This window comes from Ciconia boyciana, chromosome 1 (assembly GCF_034638445.1).
Source record: "Ciconia boyciana chromosome 1, ASM3463844v1, whole genome shotgun sequence".
NCBI classification, from domain to species: domain Eukaryota; kingdom Metazoa; phylum Chordata; class Aves; order Ciconiiformes; family Ciconiidae; genus Ciconia; species Ciconia boyciana.
This window is the reverse complement of record NC_132934.1, coordinates 63828807-63849954: the sequence shown is the minus strand read 5'-3', so window position 1 is coordinate 63849954 and position 21148 is coordinate 63828807. Positions and strand designations below refer to the sequence as shown.

At 48.0% G+C, this 21148-nt stretch overlaps 1 protein-coding gene across 8 annotated transcripts in view; it reads right to left on the bottom strand.

The window, feature by feature from the left end:
- Nucleotides 1–21148, bottom strand: part of HIPK2 (homeodomain interacting protein kinase 2) — a 144973-nt gene that overhangs the window by 99643 nt on the left and 24182 nt on the right. For all 8 annotated transcript variants that reach the window (XR_012044045.1, XM_072871775.1, XM_072871826.1 and 5 more), the window contains exon 2: nucleotides 171–1269. Coding sequence is in view for 7 of the 8 variants with exons in the window: in XM_072871775.1 (XP_072727876.1) it covers nucleotides 171–1269 (1099 nt within the window). In the remaining variant the exon portion in view is untranslated. The remainder of the gene's footprint in view (nucleotides 1–170; nucleotides 1270–21148) is intronic.

Sequence of the window (21148 nt, the reverse complement as noted above, 5' to 3'; positions counted from 1 at the left end):
AGTAAACTCCAAGAGGTTAGGATAACATTTTTTCTATCACCAACAAGCCATTCTAAGAGCCATCCCAGCTTAGGATTAAGGGATGACTCTCATTCGTTTACAGGAATGTAAGAAAATTCCCATAGGTAAAATATTTCTCCTAGTAATGTTACATGAGCCCAGTCTCTTACCTGTAATATCTGGATTGAAGGTAGGTAGAACACACAGCTTTAGACACATGGCTAGCTGAACCAAAGTCTATGACCTTGACCCTATATGGCTGTCGGGATGGGTCTACCAACATGATGTTCTCTGGTTTGAGATCAGCATGAATCAGTCCCAGGCTTTTCAGCTTCATTAGGGCAGTTGCTACCTGCTGGAGAATTGGTCGAATGTACTTAAGGGGCAAGGGACTGAATTTGTTTTGTTTTAGGAAATCATAGAGGTTCTGCTCCAACATTTCAAAGACCAAGCACGTGTGATTCTTGTGCTGGAAGCACTCGTATGCACGGACAAAGTTGTAGTCATCCGCACTTTCTGTGCTCAGCCGAGCCAGGATGCTCACTTCAATCTGGCCTTGCCGGGCATAGGAAGGATGGTTCTTTAGGATCTTGATAGCCACAATCTCATTAGTTCCACGTTTCCAGCATTTGACTACTTGTCCGAAGGTTCCACGGCCAAGAAACTCTAACACTTCATACGTGTTGGTCATGGAACAGAGCACCTCATGTTGCACCAGCTGGTAATCCCCTTCGCTGTTGGAGCCACTGTTTTTGGAGGTGGCCGTGGAGGTGGTGGCGGTGGCTACAGTGGCCCCACTGGCATTGTTCTGAATCATTGGTGGATGCTCCTCAATGATCTGCACACTGCTTGTGTTCTCGATCTCCTCACTCTTGCGCTTAAGTCCACATTTTTGGTAGGTGTCCAGAAGGCTCACAGTGCTGCGACGCATCAGGTTGTGTGGCCCGCCCAGTGTTTGCCCAGACACTGCAACCACACCAGAAGTGCTGTTGGCGGATGTCACCACGATGTGCCCCGTACTTGCTGGGAAGATGATGGTCTGTTCGTAAGGGATGCTCGGATTGGGAATCTGGAGGGAGGCGTTGACAGCTGCTGCGGCGGCTGCTTGGGAGGACTGCACGTTCTTGCTCTGGCTGTAGACTTTGCTGTGTGTGCCGTACCCAGTCATATCCCAGTTCGAACTCGGCTCCACTTTCAGTTTCTTCACGCTACAGAAGGCACTTGACTGAAGGGTGTGAGGAGAGAAAACTTGCACATGCGAGGCCATACCTGCAATACAACATCAGAGTGAAACCACAGTGTCAAGATGCCTTCTCCAGCTTTTTGCATTTGTTCAGTGGCAGGAAGGGAAAATGGGATATAGACTTCAGATACAGCACACACACACACACAAAAATCAAGTTCTTCCAGAAATATGTATTCAACACAAATTATGCTTTAAAATAAATCATTACCCCTGATTGAACTATACTGACAACAACCAAAATTCCTGCTCTCTTTCTCTCCCCCTTCTCATTTTTAATAACAGGAATGTAAATGTTATTTTTACCTCCTCTGCCTAAAGAGACTCCTATTCCCATTGTCTCCAGGAATATATCTAGCTCTCAGGAAGAACGGATGTCAAATACTGCGAAGTATTCTCCTTATGGAGGCCAAATCTCAAATCCTCGGGCTCATCCTACATTAAACAGTTTGGTGGATCTGACTTAAGCCCTCCGATTATTCCTGTAAAACCACTGTGTAGCTTCTGGCCTGCAGAGAGCCAGGATAGGACCAGGAGATGATACACCATGACAAAACGGAGGTGCGCGGACAAAGTTGAGGAGCCAAGACAGAAGCAGCAGATGATGTTTCAGGTTGCTTGCCAAGTCTGCGTGTGGGAATCGTGCACAATGCTGGTCTGTGCTCAGGGACACTGGAGATGTGAGTTACACAACACGAGCTTCACTGTGTGCCCTCAGTTCTCCCAGATTCATAAAACTGTGTTCATCTATTCTTATTCACAGTGACAATACCATCACTGGATATACTGGAAAGCAGATCTCCTAGAAATGAATGGCATTGTTAATGAAGCAATGTACACATTAGCATGTGGCAGAACTAGGTCCTAATATAACTTTATTTTTTAAGAAAAGACAAGAACCTATTTTACTGCAAGCTGCTTTGGTTCTGGAAGAGTTAATGAGCTTCTACATCTTTATTATAAAAAACTCCACCAAACAAACAAAAAAAGAAAACCACAACCTCATAACCAAAGTGAAAATAAAGTATCACTGAGACAGACTTACTGAAGGATTCTGAGTAATATTCCACAGAAACAGAAAATACTCCTATTCAGAAAGAAAGATGTGGTCCACAGAGAAGAGGACATCTAAGTCCTGACTTGCTGCCAGCTCCCTCTGCCCAGGGTAGGGATGGTACCGCTGGGGCAAAGGTATTGTGAACTGCACAAATCTATGGGGATTCCTGGGGAAGGAGTCAGCGCCCGGCAGGAGTTAAAGCGCAAGGGCACAGCCTCCTTCACCCTTCTATCTGTCATCAGTGTTTCTTTTTAATAAACCAGAATGACTAGGGAAGAAAAAGACAATATGCTGAGCTGGCACCGTTGCTGAATTATTAAGCACAAACATAACCTTGACTTGTTTTCAACTTTAAAAAGTTAAAAGCTGAATGAATGCTTCAGTGACAAAACCACAACAAACTCCGCAGTACACATGGATGACTTCTTCATGTGGAGACCTGAAAGTATCTAACACTCGGCTCCCTTTCTAAAAGAAACCTGTTCTCCACCAGTCCGTGTTGCTCTTCAGAAGATTTTCTGGAGCTCATGTGTACACATACACACTCACACACATGCATGCATAAACATATACACCCAGATAGAAAAATACGAACGTTACTTCACACGTCTAATACTGAGTAGCACGGTCAAGCAAACACACCTGAACACACCCAACACCCATTTTCCCGTTAATTCCCAGCAGCCCAAAGCCCAGAAACTGCTCAGGAGAGGGGTGCTGTGGCAAGCCAAAAATAACTATATGTAGCTACACAGAAGTACCCAGCAAAGCAACCACTCCAGTTTGCTCTAACACCCCCACCTTTATCCCTGCCGCAGCGATGAATTTGTGAAGACAGGGCAGACGCAAAAGAAAACCCCTATCAGGACGCATGGGGAAACCCTCACCCCTGCTGGAACACGCAAGCAAAACCCCACTGACCCCGCTCTAGCAACGAAGGCCTGCAAACCGCAGCATGCCCTCCTTTGCAGACATGACCCCTGGCTTTAATGTGATTTCTGATGCCGTTTGCTGCAATTCGTATTAACTTCCCCCCCACCAACCTCCTTGGCAGCAATTTCCAAGGTCCCTGCGACTGGGTCCTTGGACCCCCCCAGCTCCCTGCCCCTCTAAGTGCTTTCTCTCCTCTCTCCTTTCCACGGGGTGATGATGTTGCCACAAATGCCATAGCATGTGGCACGCAGCAAGCTCGGAGAACCGCAGCAATATTACTCAACTTGTCACCCTGGACACAAATATCGTATGTGAGTGAGCCGAAACTGTGTTTGTTTTTCCACTGATTAAGAAGAGTCACGGTGTTCCTTCTAGTACAGTACCGACCTGCCTGGAGAGTGGGGTTGGTTTGATGTATGTTTTCCCCCCGGACGCGAATAATAAAGCAGATGTAATTGGTAACATATTGTGGACCTAGCAGAGGTGTAATTTATAGCTTTATGGCTTTCATTCCATGGTGTGCTTGAGCAATATCTCTTCATACAAAATAAAAAGGGAAAAAAACGATTGACGCAGAGCAAGGAGAGAGGTTCTTCTCACACGCTCCTCTAAAGAGAACACCAGAAGACCCAGGCACCCCCAATTAAAGCCAGGGATGTGAAGCACAGCAGCTGCAACTTTCTCAGCACCACTGTAAAAAGCAGGATAATCGCCACCATTAAGAGAGACTTTCGACTGGTGCAAACTGGCAGGGCTCCAGTTGGTATCAGCTGACGCTACAAACAAGGTCAGCAGTCACTAGACGTTGTCAACGTCAGATGGCCGCCTGTGCCCCTTGGTGAAATGAGTTCTTGTTAGGGACTGGTTTCCACATCAACAACCAGCCCCTTGCTGTCCCTGCAACACTGCTGGCAGCCTCAGCAGGGGGACAGGAACAGGGGACAAACACTGACCCACCCTGGTACCCCAAAAATGGAGGGGGTGGAGGAAGCAAGGCTGTCTTGTGGATAAAGGGAGGACTTTGGACTCCTCTGCTGCCACTTCCACCCTCCTCGGAGGTTATATCTCATTGCAGGAGAACTATTTTTTTCCCCTAAAAAAAGAGGTATGAAATCTTCTTCCTTCCATCCAAAATTATTTTCTCACTTTTGAGGTTTTAGGGGCACACGTTGTAAGGAGAATAACTCGGCCAGCTCTTCAGCATAGTCCAATACCAAGAAATTACAGGCTGATTGACAGCTTGGTGATGGGAAAAGAAGGCTTCTGCAGCGAAGTCGTTTTTATTGCAAATTTGCCTGTGCAGCTAATGTGAGAAAAACACAACCCTAAATTTCCTGAGGACACTATCAAATTGTGCTGGTGACATGTTCTTTTTTTTAAAAAGGATCTTTACTCCATGGCAATAGCAGAAATAATAATAAATGTGAATAAAAGTTGGATGGTTTGTTACAGGGATCAAATTTCTCATTACAGCCTGTAATACGATTTACAACTTCAGCCTTTTGATTACGTAGGCCAGCAACGGCTTGCCACAATGTCCATGAAGAAACGAGCTGGGAGTAATGGGGCAATCCATGCCAGCCAAGCCCTGTGACAGCGATGTCCCCTGAGCATCCCCCAGAGCCAGTCTCTGGGGAAGGAGCATCCTCGCTCCTGGAGTCTTGGAGAGGCAGAGGGGCCATAAGCCATGGAGGGAGGGAAACGGGCGGTTTCATTTGGGAGAAGTCCTCTTGCACTCAGGTCTGCCAAGAAACCTCCTGTGTGAGGCTGGGCCTTTCTTGCTGCCTCCCTTTGACCCAGGAAGATCCTAGCAGACAACTTGCCATGTTTTGCATGGGACGGCATGAGGCTGGCCCCTGGGTCCTCTCCTTTTTGCTCTCTGACAGGAGCAGAGGGGGTGAGGATGCTCAGGACGAGCAGCCGTGCCCACTGAGCGCTCCTGCTTGCCTGAAGCCTGGCTCAGCGGCCCCAGCTGTGCTAGCAAATGCTTTGTCTGGACTAAGGCAAGTGGCAACACAGACTGAATCCTCCTGGGCTCAGGCTTGGTCCCTGCCTTGGCAGGGGTGCAGGGCAGCCTCCCTCAGCCCCAGTTAGCCAGTCAGGCTGCAGCCAGGACTCCGCAACAGCTACATACAAGCCCTGAAGAGTGCAGGTCTAATTTTTATATCACCCCTGCGCACAGCGAGTCTCTGGGCTGGGAGCAGAATCAAGGTTGGGCACCATGCACTAAATAAAATTGATAGTTCCTTTCTTTAATAATGAGTTTTAGTGTAGCCATTTAAAGCTCTCACACAAGTGACAGTAACTGGATTTAATGGGGCCTTCCCTGTCCTTGATACGACTCGCGTAACTCCCCATAGCATCCACATGAGTTGAAGTATGTAGTGTGCAGCCAGGGGACAATGTTAAAACAGCCTGAACGACTTTTATTAAAAGACTTGACTTTTTTTTCCTGAGAACTCCTCCCACGTCAGCTTTCACTTAATAATAATTTAGCAGGTGCTATTTACAATTCAGATGGCCCTCTTCTGCACGCATACACAAATCACGCAGCCGCCTCACTTGTACTTCCAACAGGTTTCAGGAAAGCCAATGAGGTAAAGTTCCCTATCCCCCCACCTCACCCCAAAGGGCAAAAAATACACTTTGGGGACTAAAGAAGGAACAGCTGGAAAGTCACTGATGTTTTCTCCTGCTTTACTCCTAGCACTTACTGCTGATTTATAAACGCGGCCTTTGCGGTGGCAAGAGACCAAGCCCCTGCCCTGTATTAAGTAGGCAGTAAGACCTTTTGCAGCACCTGCAGAGCTGCCAGTGCACTGTAACCAGAGGCTGCTTGCTGACTGCCACCAGAACGACAGTGCCGGCTTGAAAAATACTGTCGAAAGCACATGGCATGTGTTCAGCATATAAATGATGCACACAAGACACTCCTGAAATAAATATCTTCCACTTCTCCCCAGAGAGGCACAAGCCTGCAAACTCATATGCACGCCCGGGTTAAGAAGGCAATGAAAAGGGGATCTGCTAGGTATGGCTAATGTATTGTACCTTCAAAGTAGCCGTGTCTCAAGCACAGCACTATTCTTTCACGGTGGCCTCTGTGTGGCCCCTTTTGAGGCACTGTCCCCAGTACCACTGCACTCTTGGAACCTCCTTAAAATTTATCTCTCTGGAGGCTACACAAATTCCTTCCCTTGTGCTACCGAATGTTTGGAGACAACCTCAAAGTGGAGTTCAGACCTCAACAGCCTCAGCTCCTTCCTGTTCCTGGTGAGCAGAAGATGTCAAGGGAGCCTTCGTTCCAGGTGAAAATCTCCCTGCCTTCCTGCTCTGCTTTTCCTGTCCTGCTAGTAAAACTGTCTCGTCCTAATTAGTAGTTTCCTAAATGCTTACGTAGCGCACAGCAGTTCTTAAAGATGTGACAGAGCCTGTTCCCTGCAGTGCTCCAGACCTGACTTCACATGGGTCCAAGCTGCCACATTTGATCCCCCTCCCCTGGCCAGTCGAAAAAGCAAGACTTTCCAATGCACAGAGTAGCCATAAACAAAACCAACCAAACAAAGCCAAGCATGCTTCTACCCCCCACACACCCAAGTAGCACTATCTCCCGCTGCAGTGCAATGGCCAGGGAGCTCTGATCACGATCACCTTCACACCCTGTATGGCCCCACCACCCCGACTGCCCTCCTACACATTCTTCCCCTGCATTTATAGCATCAGCAATGCAACCCTGCTTACTATGTCATACTCCACACCATGACTTTCCTTTATAGATAGGATAAAAGTTAGCAACCAGATCCTCAGTTAGTACTCTTGGGCATGGGGGGATGTAGGCAACTGTTCCCTATCATCCCCTGAGCAGGTTATTTTGGCATGTGGCTCAGGATACTGCTATCTCCTCCCCCCCCAAGCGTCTTTATTCCCTTCTTCACTCTCCCTTTTAACTCCTTAAATCCAGGGCAACTTGCCTGCTGGGTACTGAAAGACTTCTCAGCTGACCAGGGAGAAGAGGACACAGCCAGGAAAATATTGGGGAGACCTTCCTCTGAGCCAGCCCAGTCTGTCCTGCCCCCTTCCCTGAGCCTCCAGCTCCACCGTACTTGCCCGCAAGCACAGGAGGTGCTGGGAGAGGTGGTAAGGGCTGGCAGGGGCTGCTAGCCAGCACCACCTGGGGAGCAGGGCAGTCAGCAAGCCCGGGCTCGGTGCCTATGTAGGGATGCAGGCTGAAGGCTGGCGAGATGGTGCACACCTGCTTTCCCCTCCAGGATATCGCCGGTGTTGGGGGTGGTGGGAGATGGGTGCTCTCTGGTGCATGGTCCCTGCAGGGGCAGCATCTCTTTTCCCAGAGCTACGCATGGAGCCTGTGAGATGGACAGAGCTGTTCACGCTGGGTCCAGCACTCCTGGAAGCATCCCTGCCACCCCAGGTGAGAGCTGTCATGAGTAGCTTGGCAGGAAATAGGCTACCCAGAACCCTGGTGTGTCCCGCACAGACTGAACGAGGCAGCACCACCCCGGGCCAGACCCTGCATCGGAGCCTGGAAACATCTAGGCTGGTCCAGCCCCATCCGCCCATGCTCGTCACATCTGCCATGTGAGGCCAACAATGACACAGCAATGTCATGTGAGCTGGATCTGGACCATGGGCAACCACTTAAACAAGCATGCTATACATCTGACAGACCAAACTCTTAGGAATTAGTGAATACAAGGCATCACCAGCCATAGATCTCCCTTCGAATCACCTGTGCTGTCTTTTGTCTCTATAGACAAAGGAGTCAAGTCCCTGCAATATCAAGGCTTTCCTTCAGTGCTCAGTGACCACAATTTCACATCTCACCACTACAAAACTCCGCTCCTCCATATCCACTACAAGCCACAAAGCCCTACTATTAGATATCTTCTGTAATCTAGAAACATTGCAATTCTTATTCATCCTTTTATGTGGGTTCAGGTGCCCACGAGCCTGAGTAACAAGCTGTGGGCTCCTCTGACATATTCCTGGTTTTAGGCACATGAAGCAAAATCTCAGGGACCAATATATACACTTACATTTAATTCCTTGATTACACCTCAGTGAAGGATTCTTTCGGGGTCACCTCCATCTCCCACTTTAATGAATTCCAGTAATGACAAGAGATATTACAGATTTCCTCAGTAAATCATGTGACTAGTTTATGTTTCACATTATAGTTAATTAATGATGCAACACCTGAGAACGCAGGTTAAAATATACCTCACCAGAGGCTCCTTCACTACTTCCCTGCAGATGCCGCAGCCACTGGACCTGACACCAATTTCTAGATGTTGGTGTGAGAAGGTCCAGCAGTCAAGTCCGTGCTCCCCTGAACTGGAAGGCAACCCCTAGATACCTTCCTAGGGGAAAACCCAGCACAGTTGGAACGGTGCAAAACTTCTTCTCTCCAGGACACCTCAACATCACTGTGTAGAAAGCAAATGAAGGCAGCAAGCAAATACATTTGAAAGGCTACAGCCTTGACAAAACAGAGCCAGACCCCAATAAGTAAACCCCCTTCAGCATACCTGTCGAAGCTGACAGGAAGACTGTCACCTCTATGGAAATCATGCAATGACGCTGCAAATGCTCTACCAAGAAGTCAAAGTGCTCTCCAGACATAATGTAAGAAACCTGGGAGTCTGCTGTGCCCATGGCAGGTCTCAGCAGCTTGAGAAGGCAGATGGATGGCCCTGCCAGACCTACCGCTGAGCAAGTCCTCCCGAGCCTGGGAGCAAAGCCATCACCTCCTGTGACCACTTCTGGAGTCCCAAGAGCAAAATGAGGCAACAAACAATAAAGACAGCACCTGAAAGCCTTCATGGTCTGCATGAGAGTGCGAAGGAACTTACGCACAAACTCAGTGTAAAGATGTTTTAGGAAAGTGGGTGTCAATGAAGTCAGGAACAAGTTTTACAGCCAAACACTCAGTACTCCCAAGGGCCTCAGAGGAGAAGAAAGTCTGCTCTGGAGTCAGAGGTGGGATGAGAAAAAAAGAACAAGATGAAGCCAGCCAGGCAGGATCGACAGAAGCCCCGCTTTGAAGCTTTATCTTCAGAGGCCACTGAAGGATGTCTAACAAAACGCTTTGCCAAAGAAATCCCGCTTTCAGTTTTCTCAGAGAGAGGCCCGGCAGAGCTGAGGCACGTGCCGGGTGCCCGGCTGGGGCTCTGCTGCAGGCTGCTGGGGGACCCACGAGCAGCACCACATCACCTTAAAGAGCAGGAGACCGCGGTAACACCTGCAGCACCACTCAAAATGACGCATGACACACTGAGGCTCATATAATGCCATGCTTAAATGAACTCCTGAAATGCCGGGAATGGCCAGAGGAGATGGGGAAAGCAAGCTACCAAGGAAGGTTTTGTGGCTACCCCATGCTGAAGCTGAAATGGCACCAGATGAGCCTAAAAGCATTTATTCAGGTCAAGGAGCCAGGTAGTTAGTTGGCAACAGCATATGTGTTCTGGCCACCTTCCTCCCTCCCACTGTATGTCCTCCACGGGGAGAAAGTGGAACAAACTTTAACCACGGCACTTCTACAGCACCCAAAGTTCCCTTAGGAGAGCTATACAAGGTAGCCTGAGCAGCAATATGAAACTGGCCAGGGCTTCCCTCGTAGTTCAGTTTAGCATGCGTGGGGGTCCATACATTTAACCTCCGATCAAATCTGTAATGCAAGAGCCTCTAGGTTCCCACAGGCTCCACCTCTGATTGCTACTTGCTGACAGAGTTGCATCCTGAAAGCAGAACTGAAAAAAAGCAGGATCTCGGCATGGCTCTGCTTTCCAGGCAGCGTGGGTCAAGTCACTCAGCTGGGTCACGCCAGTTTCCATCTTCCAATCGGGGATTGACCACAGTATCCCCATCTTAGAGGGGAAACAGAAGACTTCCTCAGTTCCTGACCCCAGGTCCTATAGCCTTCACTGCCCACCCCACCTGGCCCTCCATGATCTTAGCTCCCGGGAAAGGGTGCCAGGGCCTCTGGAAAAGGGACCAAAATGAATCAGTGATTCTCTCTGCTGCCCTGCCTGTGCCCGCCTCACCCACGCAGCACCGGCACACTCGTGGCTTCCCACAACTGCCTAGTGGAAAGGATATTTTGGCTTTTTCCACCACAGCTGCCTCCCCACCTGGATGACTTCCCACCTGTAAATATTAGCTTTGTAATGTCAATGAGTCCAACTGGCCACAAGTCTGGTGAAACCACAGGGAATGGCTGGCACCTCTCACACCTCACTCGTTAGAAGCAACCTTACTTGTGAAGGCAGGACATGGGCAAGGCTCGCTGGAGTCTCAGGCTGAGCCTCTCGCTCCCACAGGATTTTTTCTTAAGTGTTTCATTTGCAAAGAGGCCATTGCATGACATTCAGCCCTTGCTTTGTTTACGAAATCTGAAACTCAGATCAAGCACTAGCTGGGCTGAAAAGGTCAGTTTGCCTGTTTGCAAAGTCCCTCCCTTCATTTCATTTCCATCAGGATACAGACCTGTTGGAGAGAAACAAGCCTCTGGTGAGGTCTGGATGAAATACACAGGATCTGGGCTGCAAAGGAAGATGAAGATGCAAGGAGAAAGGTGGGGAAGCTGGGCACGGGGCTCTGCCAAAGCAGAAAATTGAGAGAGACTGATTTGATGACCTCCCAGCTATCCCAAAGCCAGGGTTAACTACAGCTCCTCGCTTCTGCAGCAACATGTCCCTTTCAAGTAAGAATGACCAAGCGCAGGATTTACAGCACTCTCATACATTGAGGGTTATGGGGTGTTTTAGGAAATTAAGAGAAAGGATACTGTGGGTTAATCACCTAACCTGCATTTTAAGTAGTTAAAACAATTCTGTAAATAACCTGTCCTCACCTAGGCACACAAACACACACCCACAGAGAAAAGCCCTTCAGTTCCTCAAGGAAACACATCTTGAGCACGAATTTTTCACCCTGTCTTCCAGACTTTATCTTCCTCATCGCTTAGGGCCAAGAAAACATCCCCAAAGTGATGGCCAAACAGTCAGAAAACTTTTTTGCTGTCACTCATGGCTTTTGGTTTGCATTCCAAAGTAAGACTATAAACCCAGAAATGTATGACACGAAACGAGCTGGGGCCATGAGCTGGGACCAGAATAAGCACAGCAGGACTGAGCCACCTGGCCCAAACAAAAGACCATCAGGGAGACACAGGGTTTAGGGTTTGGGTATGGACTCATTTCTCCCCCAAAAAACCCTCTTTAATTCACAGGCTGTGCCTAAGAGTAACCCTGTAGAAAAATGCCACTTAACTGTCTCTCTCGATCCCTTCTCCTTTGAGGGTGCTGAGTAGCTCGCAGGAGACAACGGTGAGAGGGAGCTGCAGCAGTCTCCATGAGAACATGGGGCGTTAACGGGCGTATCCTTGGGAACCCCGGTGACTGCGATGGCTTGGAAATTCCAATGATTTGTTTTGCTGGATTTGAGGCTGTACCGACCTCTGTCACACGAAACACACAGTCACGCTCAGGCACACATAGACATGCAAGCACTTGCACAGCCAGAAGATGACCCATGAGGGCAATGAACCTCTTCTCCAAAAGAAATGTGATCCCAAGCGATCCCACAGAAGTGCCTCTGGACTCCTCCCTGCCCCACTGCTGGCTTGCTGCTGGGGCTGGGGGCTGGCGGTACCTCCCTGATCTCCCACTGTCTTCACAGCAACTTTCTTTTTAAGCAAGGTCTAATAGGACAGAGGCCAGTTCAGCATGCAGAGAAGAAGCCTGTTTGGCCAAGGAAGGACAGCCTAGGTGATGCAGGAAGCTCTTGCTAACACAGAAAGAAAACCCGATTTAGGCATGGGGATAAACTACATGAAGGATTTCAGAGCCTTGAAGAGTAAACATCCAGAAGCTCAGGAAAGCATATCTACTTGAGAAAGAAGGATATAAGGCCCTTGTGTGTGATGAAGAAGCTCAGGGCCACCAGTAACTGCCTACTCCCCCTCAAAGCTCTAAAAGAAAAGAAATCAAGAGGAAGGGAAGTCATTAAGAGAAAGAAAACAATAAAAACCTCCACCTGTATCAGCAGAACTCCCTGGCTACCATCAGTCTCTCCCCCAGGTTTCTCTTTCGTGCAGGATATTATTATTTTTTGACATATTTATTTACTCAGCTCTCCAGTGCTTAACGCCATGGCTGCTAGGCTTCTTGTGCCGGTAAGACTAGAGCATGACAGAAGAGGAGCAAAGCTGAACCTGGAGATCCAGTATGATACATGCCAGATGCCTTCTGCAGTGCAGCCTGAGACATGCTACTGCTGCGATGGGCTAGAAAAGGCGACTGAGCTTCAAAAACAGGCTCTAGGTGGAGACAGCCCCACAGCCAGACTGGGTACACATGCTCCTCTTCGACCAAGAAAGAGCAAGCAGCTGATAGCTTCGGTGGGCTGTACAGTGAAAGACAACCCTTGGTGTAACTTTGCTCCAGACCACTTGATGCTTTTGAGACGCTGAACAGCACCCTGCAGAGACACGGGCACCTGAGCACGCCTCACGCCGTGTACGACTGCGCTCACCCTTCGCTACCAGTAACTGCTGTGCGGCACTCACGGGTACAGCACAGACCCCCTGGAGAGAAACAAGCCTCTGGTGAGGTCTGGATGAAATACACAGGATCTGGGCTGCAAAGGAAGATGAAGATGCAAGGAGAAAGGTGGGGAAGCTGGGCACGGGGCTCTGCCAAAGCAGAAAATTGAGAGAGACTGATTTGATGACCTCCCAGCTATCCCAAAGCCAGGGTTAACTACAGCTCCTCGCTTCTGCAGCAACATGTCCCTTTCAAGTAAGAATGACCAAGCACAGGATTTACAGCACTCTCATACATTGAGGGTTATGGGGTGTTTTAGGAAATCAAGAGAAAGGATACTGCGGGTTAATCACCTAACCTGCATTTTAAGTAGTTAAAACAATTCTGTAAATAACCTGTCCTCACCTAGGCACACAAACACACACCCACAGAGAAAAGCCCTTCAGTTCCTCAAGGAAACACATCTTGAGCACGATTTTTTCAAACCTACAGTACCAAAGGTTTGATATTTGAAGCCAAACCTACAGTATCAAAATCCACGTTAGAAAGGAGAGCTGGCTACAAACAACAGACTAGCTAAAGGGGCTGTCAGGCCTCCTTCTCATCCATGATCCTACATTTGTGAACTGACACGTCGCTATGCATTTACCCCATCTCTTCTATAACCACTTTTTTGGCACTATTACAGCTGTTTTGCAGCCATGCCCTTTCAACTCAGAACACTCGACTCTTTCCTTTTGCTACAGCAAGGAAATTAGAGGATTCAGCCTAGATGCAGCGGGACGATGAGTTCAGCATCATCAACGCACCGGTGATATCGCAGCTGAGCTGTCCACAGTCACACCTATGGGTTTCAACTAATGATGAAAAGGAAGTCTGGCCAAACTGAGTCATGGGGAAAGCAGAGTTTCTGGGAAAGTAAGCTCTGTATGATTTTCTCACAAGGAGCAAATACACTGCTGTTTCTGCAGGATCCAGAAAAAACAAATTAGTAACATCCTGTGGTCAATAACAAGAGCTTTCAGCAGGTCTAGGAGAACCTTGGGTATCTTTGCTTTGTCTAACATAGGAACGACTGGGGAAAAAATGGCCTGGGGTGGGCTTATGGTTGTTGGTAGAGCGATTGTGAGAATCCTAGTAAATGATGAGAGGGGGGAACTGCCAAAAATACAAAACCAAAACCAGCTACGGGAATTTAGTCCCAAAAGTCCTGTGAACTTTCATCAGACCTTACGCACTCAAAACTCAGAGAGAGCTTTCCAATATTCATATGGATGAAGAATAAGAAGAAACTGGAAACTAGATTCAGCAGAAGTACAGTAACCAGGGAAAGAATTTCAGTGGGAAGGGGTGAGTTTACACCCTATATAAATACCCAATTTATTCAATGATTGCAGTACTCCTTTGTGGACATACTCCATGGGTTTGGTCATTTTTCATATCTGAAAATAGCCAAGCTTCCCTCTTTAGTCCTTCCTGGGCTCATGGGAGACTGAAATGAGTCACCAGAGGACCAGCTGAGTCATCCAGCCAAAGCCTGGAAAGCGATGCAAAATTGGTCATCACATCCACGACTAAAACATGGATGACGGCAGCCCTCCTAGCAACCAACCATGCATCGAGCAGCAAGGGTTGGAGACCACTGCCACTACAAGCCATTATTTTAAGCCAGACAGACGGTGGCCTTAAATGCAAAACAAGCGCTGACCGCTGCTTCTGCATCTGACACAATGTCCTTCTCCATTTAGTTTCCCTATCCCAGTCGCATTAAGAAAAAGGGAGTTCCTTATCTCAGAAATGGCCATCTCCATCTTCCAGATCACGGGCAATTTCTAGCTGATTTTCCGACTTCTACGAACCAAAGTCCTAATTAATTCCATTTCTTTAGAGTATCATCAAATCTTAACAAAACCTGTTTCGGCATGAATCTCCCTCAGGACCAAATAACTATAACCTTTTAAGAACACAGGTCCATATTTCATTTTTATGTCTCTTATCTTCAGAACAAAAGGAAGTGAGGCAATTGCTTTTGGGCACAGAAAATGTATTTACCTAACAATTTTTTTATGGTGATTACAAAAGTTTAGCGAGTGAATTCAGTGTTCAGGACAGTGGGTGACTGTTAGACCTGTCCTGAGGAGCTGGGCACGCTGTAAGCAGATGCAGTGCAAGTTCCCTTGCCCCACACATCACTCACACTACGAGCCACAACCTTGCATTTGGGCACCGGATAAATGATGCTGACCCTGACCAGCTGCCCAGCCCTCCTGAACCTGCTGTCGATCAGCACGCCCCGTCGGGCACGTCTCTGACACACCTGAACAGGCTCAAAGTGCCGAGTGGGACCTCAGTCCTACAAACGTTAGTCACAGGCGTGAAGTTTAAAACAGATGTATTTATACCGGCACCTACAAAATCAGCATCCCGCAACATAGAGCTCTCCTTTATCTCTGTCCCCCTTTACGGAAATCTGGCAAAAACAGAAAACAAGATGTAGCTGAGTGACAAAAGCCGCCGAGGGCCACGGAAAGCCCTAATATTAACTATTATGGAAACATTTACTTCACAGAAGAGACAAATAAAAGGGAGAAGGTGTAGCTCTAGAGCAAAATGAAGAGTCGGTAGATCTCTAGGGTAAACGCCTGTTCGCGCTGTGCTGCCAGGAAGAGCAACACTGATTTGGAAGGGCTGGGTCGTCCTGCACAGCTGCTCAGGGAAACCCGTCTCCGCACAGCTTGCCATCGCCCTACAAACCTCACGCCACAAGCTGCCACCGAGCCAAGCGTGGGGGGCTCCAAGGCAGCGGGCGGTTATGGGGGCAGCATGTGTGGGAGATCGACAGTGCAGGTCCCTCTGTGGCTCACCCAGAAAACTGCTGGCTTGAGGCCCCCGCCCCTAGCAGCAGCGAATGGCACTGAGGGACTGCATGAGATGGCACCAAACAGGTTTTCATGAAACTGCTCTAAATTTCCCAACTAATGATGTCACTCCTGTTTTGTTTTGGTCCTTCCCTCCAGCTCATCCCTGGTTTTCAGCAAGGTCATGATGCATCCACCTTGCTGTGCCTCCGCTCCCAGCCAGCTGTGCCTCCACTCCCAGAAGGCGCAGACCTTCTCTCCTTTTTCCTTCACCAAAAAAAACCAAAAAAACCAAACAGCTGAGAGATTCAGATGGGGATCAGTGAATGAAGGACCCAACAAGCCAGCGTAACATTTGAACCTTAGGGAAGACAGATGTCAAACAGAAGCAGATGTACTGGACCTGTAGTCTTTGAAAGGCCCGGTGACAGACACTCCGAGCTGTTCAAATGAAATGATAACTTACTCCATGCTCTGCAGGGTCAGAAAATAAATACGAAACTGGATCTTGGCAGCACCAATAGATCCCAAAATTGACCCTCCCACTTTCTGCTCTGCCTGTTCCAAGGAACATGCTATTCCTGGAGGACTTTTAAAAACTAAAGTCCAAGCAAGTGTTCTCATGTCCTCCCCACTTCCCAAAGCCAACACAAGCAGCTCACTTGAGTGGCCCTCCCATGCACGGCACCCTCTGGGGTGCTGGCACTTGCTCACAGCCCAGCACTGGCACAATGGGCCGCCCTGGTACCAACCACGAGCAGTGCAGCAAATGCAGTGTGCAGCTCAGCACACGCGAGCTACAATAAACTTGTCAGACTGTGCAAGACATGAATCATATGGATTGCCACAACAGCAACACAGCATGTGCAGCCCTGCTAAACAAACAAACAAACAAACAAACACAATTCCTAAGACATCCCAAAACACAGATGCAGGTAAAGGGCCACTCTCCTGAGGCTGCCAGTACAGGTATGCTACAGAGCTTGCCTGAAAAATATATGCCCTCCTGATGTGTGACACTTCAGACATGCTTCAGGATGGCTGTAGCGGGGAGCCGGGGGAAAGCGAGAGAAACACTCAGCCTCTTCTCACGGGGAACCTGGACCCTGACCAAGCAGATGCCTGGGTTGCCCGGGATGCTGGAGGTGTGAGAAAACACTTGAAGCAAAGGCTGCTCATCAGTCACCGAGGGCTGTGGCTGCAGAGGTTGCTCAGGGTCTTTTGGAAAACGCATCTCCAAGTGCACTTAGCCAGCTGGAGGTGCTGCCTGTCTTACACTGGCAGGGAAGTTATGCTGGAGAAACAGTAATGCCTTTTCCTGCTCAAGGTCCTCCTGGAGTCCTTGCTGCAGCCATGAGACTGAAGCATGGAAATAATGCTACAAGTGCATCTGACGGGTTTCCATGCTGCCCCTACCCTTCAGGGTGGCTTTTGGAGTGGATGTGAGATTACTGCTCCACCCATGCTTGCGGGCCACCAGGACATACTGTTCTTGAAGGCAACCAACAAATGAACCAGTCACTAATAACTAGACTTTGGATGTCTAGTTATATCTAGCTATAGGATGTCTATGGATATACGTCTATTTTTCACTTGTATCACTGCGATATGGTCAATGGGGACATTGACCATTTTAACCATTCTGCTTCCCCCCGGGCTCTTTAATGATCTCACTGTGTCACCTCTGAAGCCACAGTCCTTCAAACACTTGCAGACATGCCTCACCTTCTAACCAGCAACTGCAAGCCTGTGACCCAAGAGATGAATCAGGCAGACAAAAGCAAAGGGGAAAGGTGTAAGGCCAGTTTGTTTGCTTTTCCTGGAGGATTCAGGCCAGAGACTTCAGCTTCTCCAGGTCAAGACAGTGTCTGCATTAGAAAATATTCTATAAATTCGTTATTTAACTGTTCCCCTAGGGCAGCCGGCTAGACCCTCATGCCACAGGCACGTGGGCCTGTGTCTTGAGTTTAAGCACGTGAATTGTCTTAACTGACTTCAGCAGGACAACTCATGCATTGAAAGCTAACCACATGTGTAAGCATTAGCAGGATCAGGGCATTAGTCATCTTCCCTTGTTTTCTGCAAGGGGGTTTGTGTATCAAAAACAAAGCAAAAAACCCCCACAAAACTTGTGGATACAGTTCAGGTATCCGAGTCATACTTGAAACTGAATTAAACTCCTCTCTCCCACTCTCCCTTTTTTAAAAGTAAGGAATTTTCTACTAGCTAAGTATTTGGTCTGCTGTTAGCTGATTTAGAAAGAAATCCTGTGGAAGGTAGAGTCTCCAGCACCCACGTCCACCCAGAAGCTGCACGCTCTCAGAAGACCTACACAGGCATTCCGCGGGTTTTCTTCTCCTGATTTTCTTGCGGATTTTTCCTTCCCTTCTTTCTTCATGACTAGCAATATCCATAGTCAAACTCTCTCTCTGCTCTCAGCAGAGTTTGTCTGCTGCTGCTGCATATTCTCCACCTGGAGTGAAAACTCCTCTTTGTGACACCACGTTGTCACTGCAGCCAACGGTGATGTCACAGACCAAGTATTGTGACTTCAGCTGGAAAAGGAGCAGCGGGAGCAGATGAACTCTGAAAACAAAGATATTGTTTTGGTGTAAACAGCCTTCACAGAAAAGAGAGAAAAAAATTTTAAAAGAAGTATAAATAAATAGATGATAAATAGAGTTTTCTCTAGGCAGATCGCTCAAAGCCCCAACTAGGTGCTGAAAGGTTTGTCATTTTGTTTCTGTGCCGTTAAGAAACGGGGCCATTATTAGCTTTTGAAATAAACATTTTCTACCCTTTTTAAAATTTTGTTTTTAATACCTTCATGTCTCGTCATTGTCCCAGAATAAGCAAACACCATTGCTGTGTAAAGAAACAGGTCTCAGGAAATAACGTACAGTGCATTTCCAAACGCTTCATAAATCCACAGGCAGCTTGCAAATACTGCCTGCATTCCTGTGTGAGGGTGGTTGTTTTTCATATAAGTCATGTATTAATGCAATTTGAAAAAAAAACTTAACCCCATTCAATCACATCCCCTTCCACCTTTACACTGAAACCCAGAGGTTATAATTACACCCAGGAGCAGGAATAAATTAAAACAAGTGCTGGTGCTGCCTTGTACTCTTTTTTGGAAAGAAAGGTGATCCTGTCTACCCTGCCTTATGTGCTCTAATTCAGAATGGGGCTGGCTGGCAGGCGAAGGGGCAAAAGAGTAGGTTTTCATGAGGTCAGAAATGAAAATGAGGTCATTTTCAGAGGTCAGAAGTGGAGTAACGCATCCCATGTCCTAACACGTACCAGATCTTCAGAGGGGGACGTTATCTTCACTACCTCCCCTTCTGCCACCCAGGACATCCTCAAATGTGGCACCCCAAGAGCTCTGTGGAGGGGAGTGGGAGGGAGGATGCAGGCACTGCATGGGTTAGACACTTTCCACCCCTTAGTAAGGGCTATTTAAAAAATAGCACGCTGTGACAAAGTCAACACCCAGCAGTTTGGGTGTGAAACAGCGGAGGTCGGGGCAACAGACTGATGCATCGCAGTGGACTCCCAGGCGGGCCACGCCTGAACCCTTCGCTCATGTGGCTCAACGCCGTCTTTCAGAGGAGACGAGCTCCTCCCGTGGTAACAGCCCTCTCCTCCAAAATCCCTGCTCCAGGGCAAGTCCGTGTTTCCCTCGCTAGGGTTTTGGGAGATGGGACACTGGTGGTGATCCACACTGAGCGTAGGTATGACCTGGAGGTGACCAAAGACGCCCGCACCAGTGGTTGCCCCTATGTGCAGGCACACACTGCATGAAGCAAGACTAAGGGACTACGGCCCCCTCATTGCTCCCTCGCAGGGCCCTCGGCTGAAGCCGGACCACCTGCTCTACCCCAGCTTCTTCTCCATGCTTTTGACAGGGCTGAGAGATCTCAGCTCAGAGTTACACACGGAAAGCTGCCAGTTAAAAGGCATGCCTCCTTTTGGAGGAGTCAATAGCAGGGAATGTGAAAGGCATTTGCTATTAAAAGAAAAAGAAACAAAAAAGAGAAAGAAAGAGAAAGAGAAACTATCGTTCCTTGCTAAAACACAATTGCCTAATGCTTGAACAACTGTAATAGCCAGCCAGCGCTTGCAGACCAATGTCTGTCTTGACAAACCTTTCTGAAAATTCACATGCAGAAGAAGGGGAAATATTGGTAGGACTTCCGTCATCAGCTCCTCAGGGGACACCATAAATAATAAGCAGTTCCCTCCCCAAAGTACCTTAATGGCATCCTAGCTTTACAAAAAACGATGCTTGAATATTTTTTCTGAAATATAAACTTGCCATGCACAGTCAAAATTAAAAAGAAATACAGGGCATTTTTAAGAGAAACTCCATGGGGAAAAGCAACTGTGAAATAGCCAAACATCAATTATGAAAACCACATCAAGAAGAGGCTCTTGTGCATGGGCTTTAGGGTTTAGGGATTTGAAGAAAATGTGCATCCTGGTTTGACTCATAATGTAGGCAGAGAATGAGCAAGTTTCCTCAACTTGTACAGCTCAGTGAGTATGTTCTCGTGCTGAACTGTAACCCTTTAAAGTGAGTGTATCTACACAACTTTCCTGCATCTCATAGCTCCTGGCTCACAGCAATCTTTCCTCTCTGCTCCCACCTCCTCTGCAGCATTGGATTGACCGGCTTACTCCCATCCTAAGTTACGGCAGAAGAAACAGCCACTACTCCTGTGACATGGGCAAACTTCTGCTGAAGTGTGCATCCCAGCCATCCAGTAGCTTGCTCACTGGTGGTATGATCACGATTTCTACTTCAAACCTTCAACCAGAGCCTCCTCCTCCCCTGCTACTGCCCACTCTGAACTAGTAATGGGCTGTAGTGCGGGCAGCACTACTTCTTTCTACCTGAGGAAATACATATGGGTAGAAAAGCAAGATACATGAAAGGAACAAAAGCAGAGGGATTTGGGGGTGATTCTCCCTGTGAGTCAGGAGTGGATCATTTTCCCAAGCTTAAAGATGATGGTCTCATGCATGTACCACTTAGGATTTCCACGGGGTAGGGGCCAGGAGAGGGAGCAACCAGAACTGTGAGTCCCCAGGGTAAAACCAGGAAACACCTTCCCACAAGACCCACAGCAAAAAGCAATGGGATGATCTTGTCCTTCCTTAAAATAACTTGCAAGTCTGTTGGTTTGTGGCATTGCTGTTTAATGGTACGCAGCATTATTATAGAAAAACAGCATAAACCGAACAGTTGTCATAAGGGAAAAAAGCCATCTCGGTTTGTTTGCTTTTTTCCTCCATCCCTGACTTCTCTCTGTCTCGAGGGTCACACATGCTCCTATACACAATGCCTGGATGCAAGGCTTCACCAAGAATTTTCCCCTCTGATGATCGATGGCACCAGGCGTTTCCCTGTCTCTTCTTCCAGGAGCAATGGCTGTTTATTATTCCTCATGCCCACTCCGCATGATAGACAACTACACAGAAAACAGAA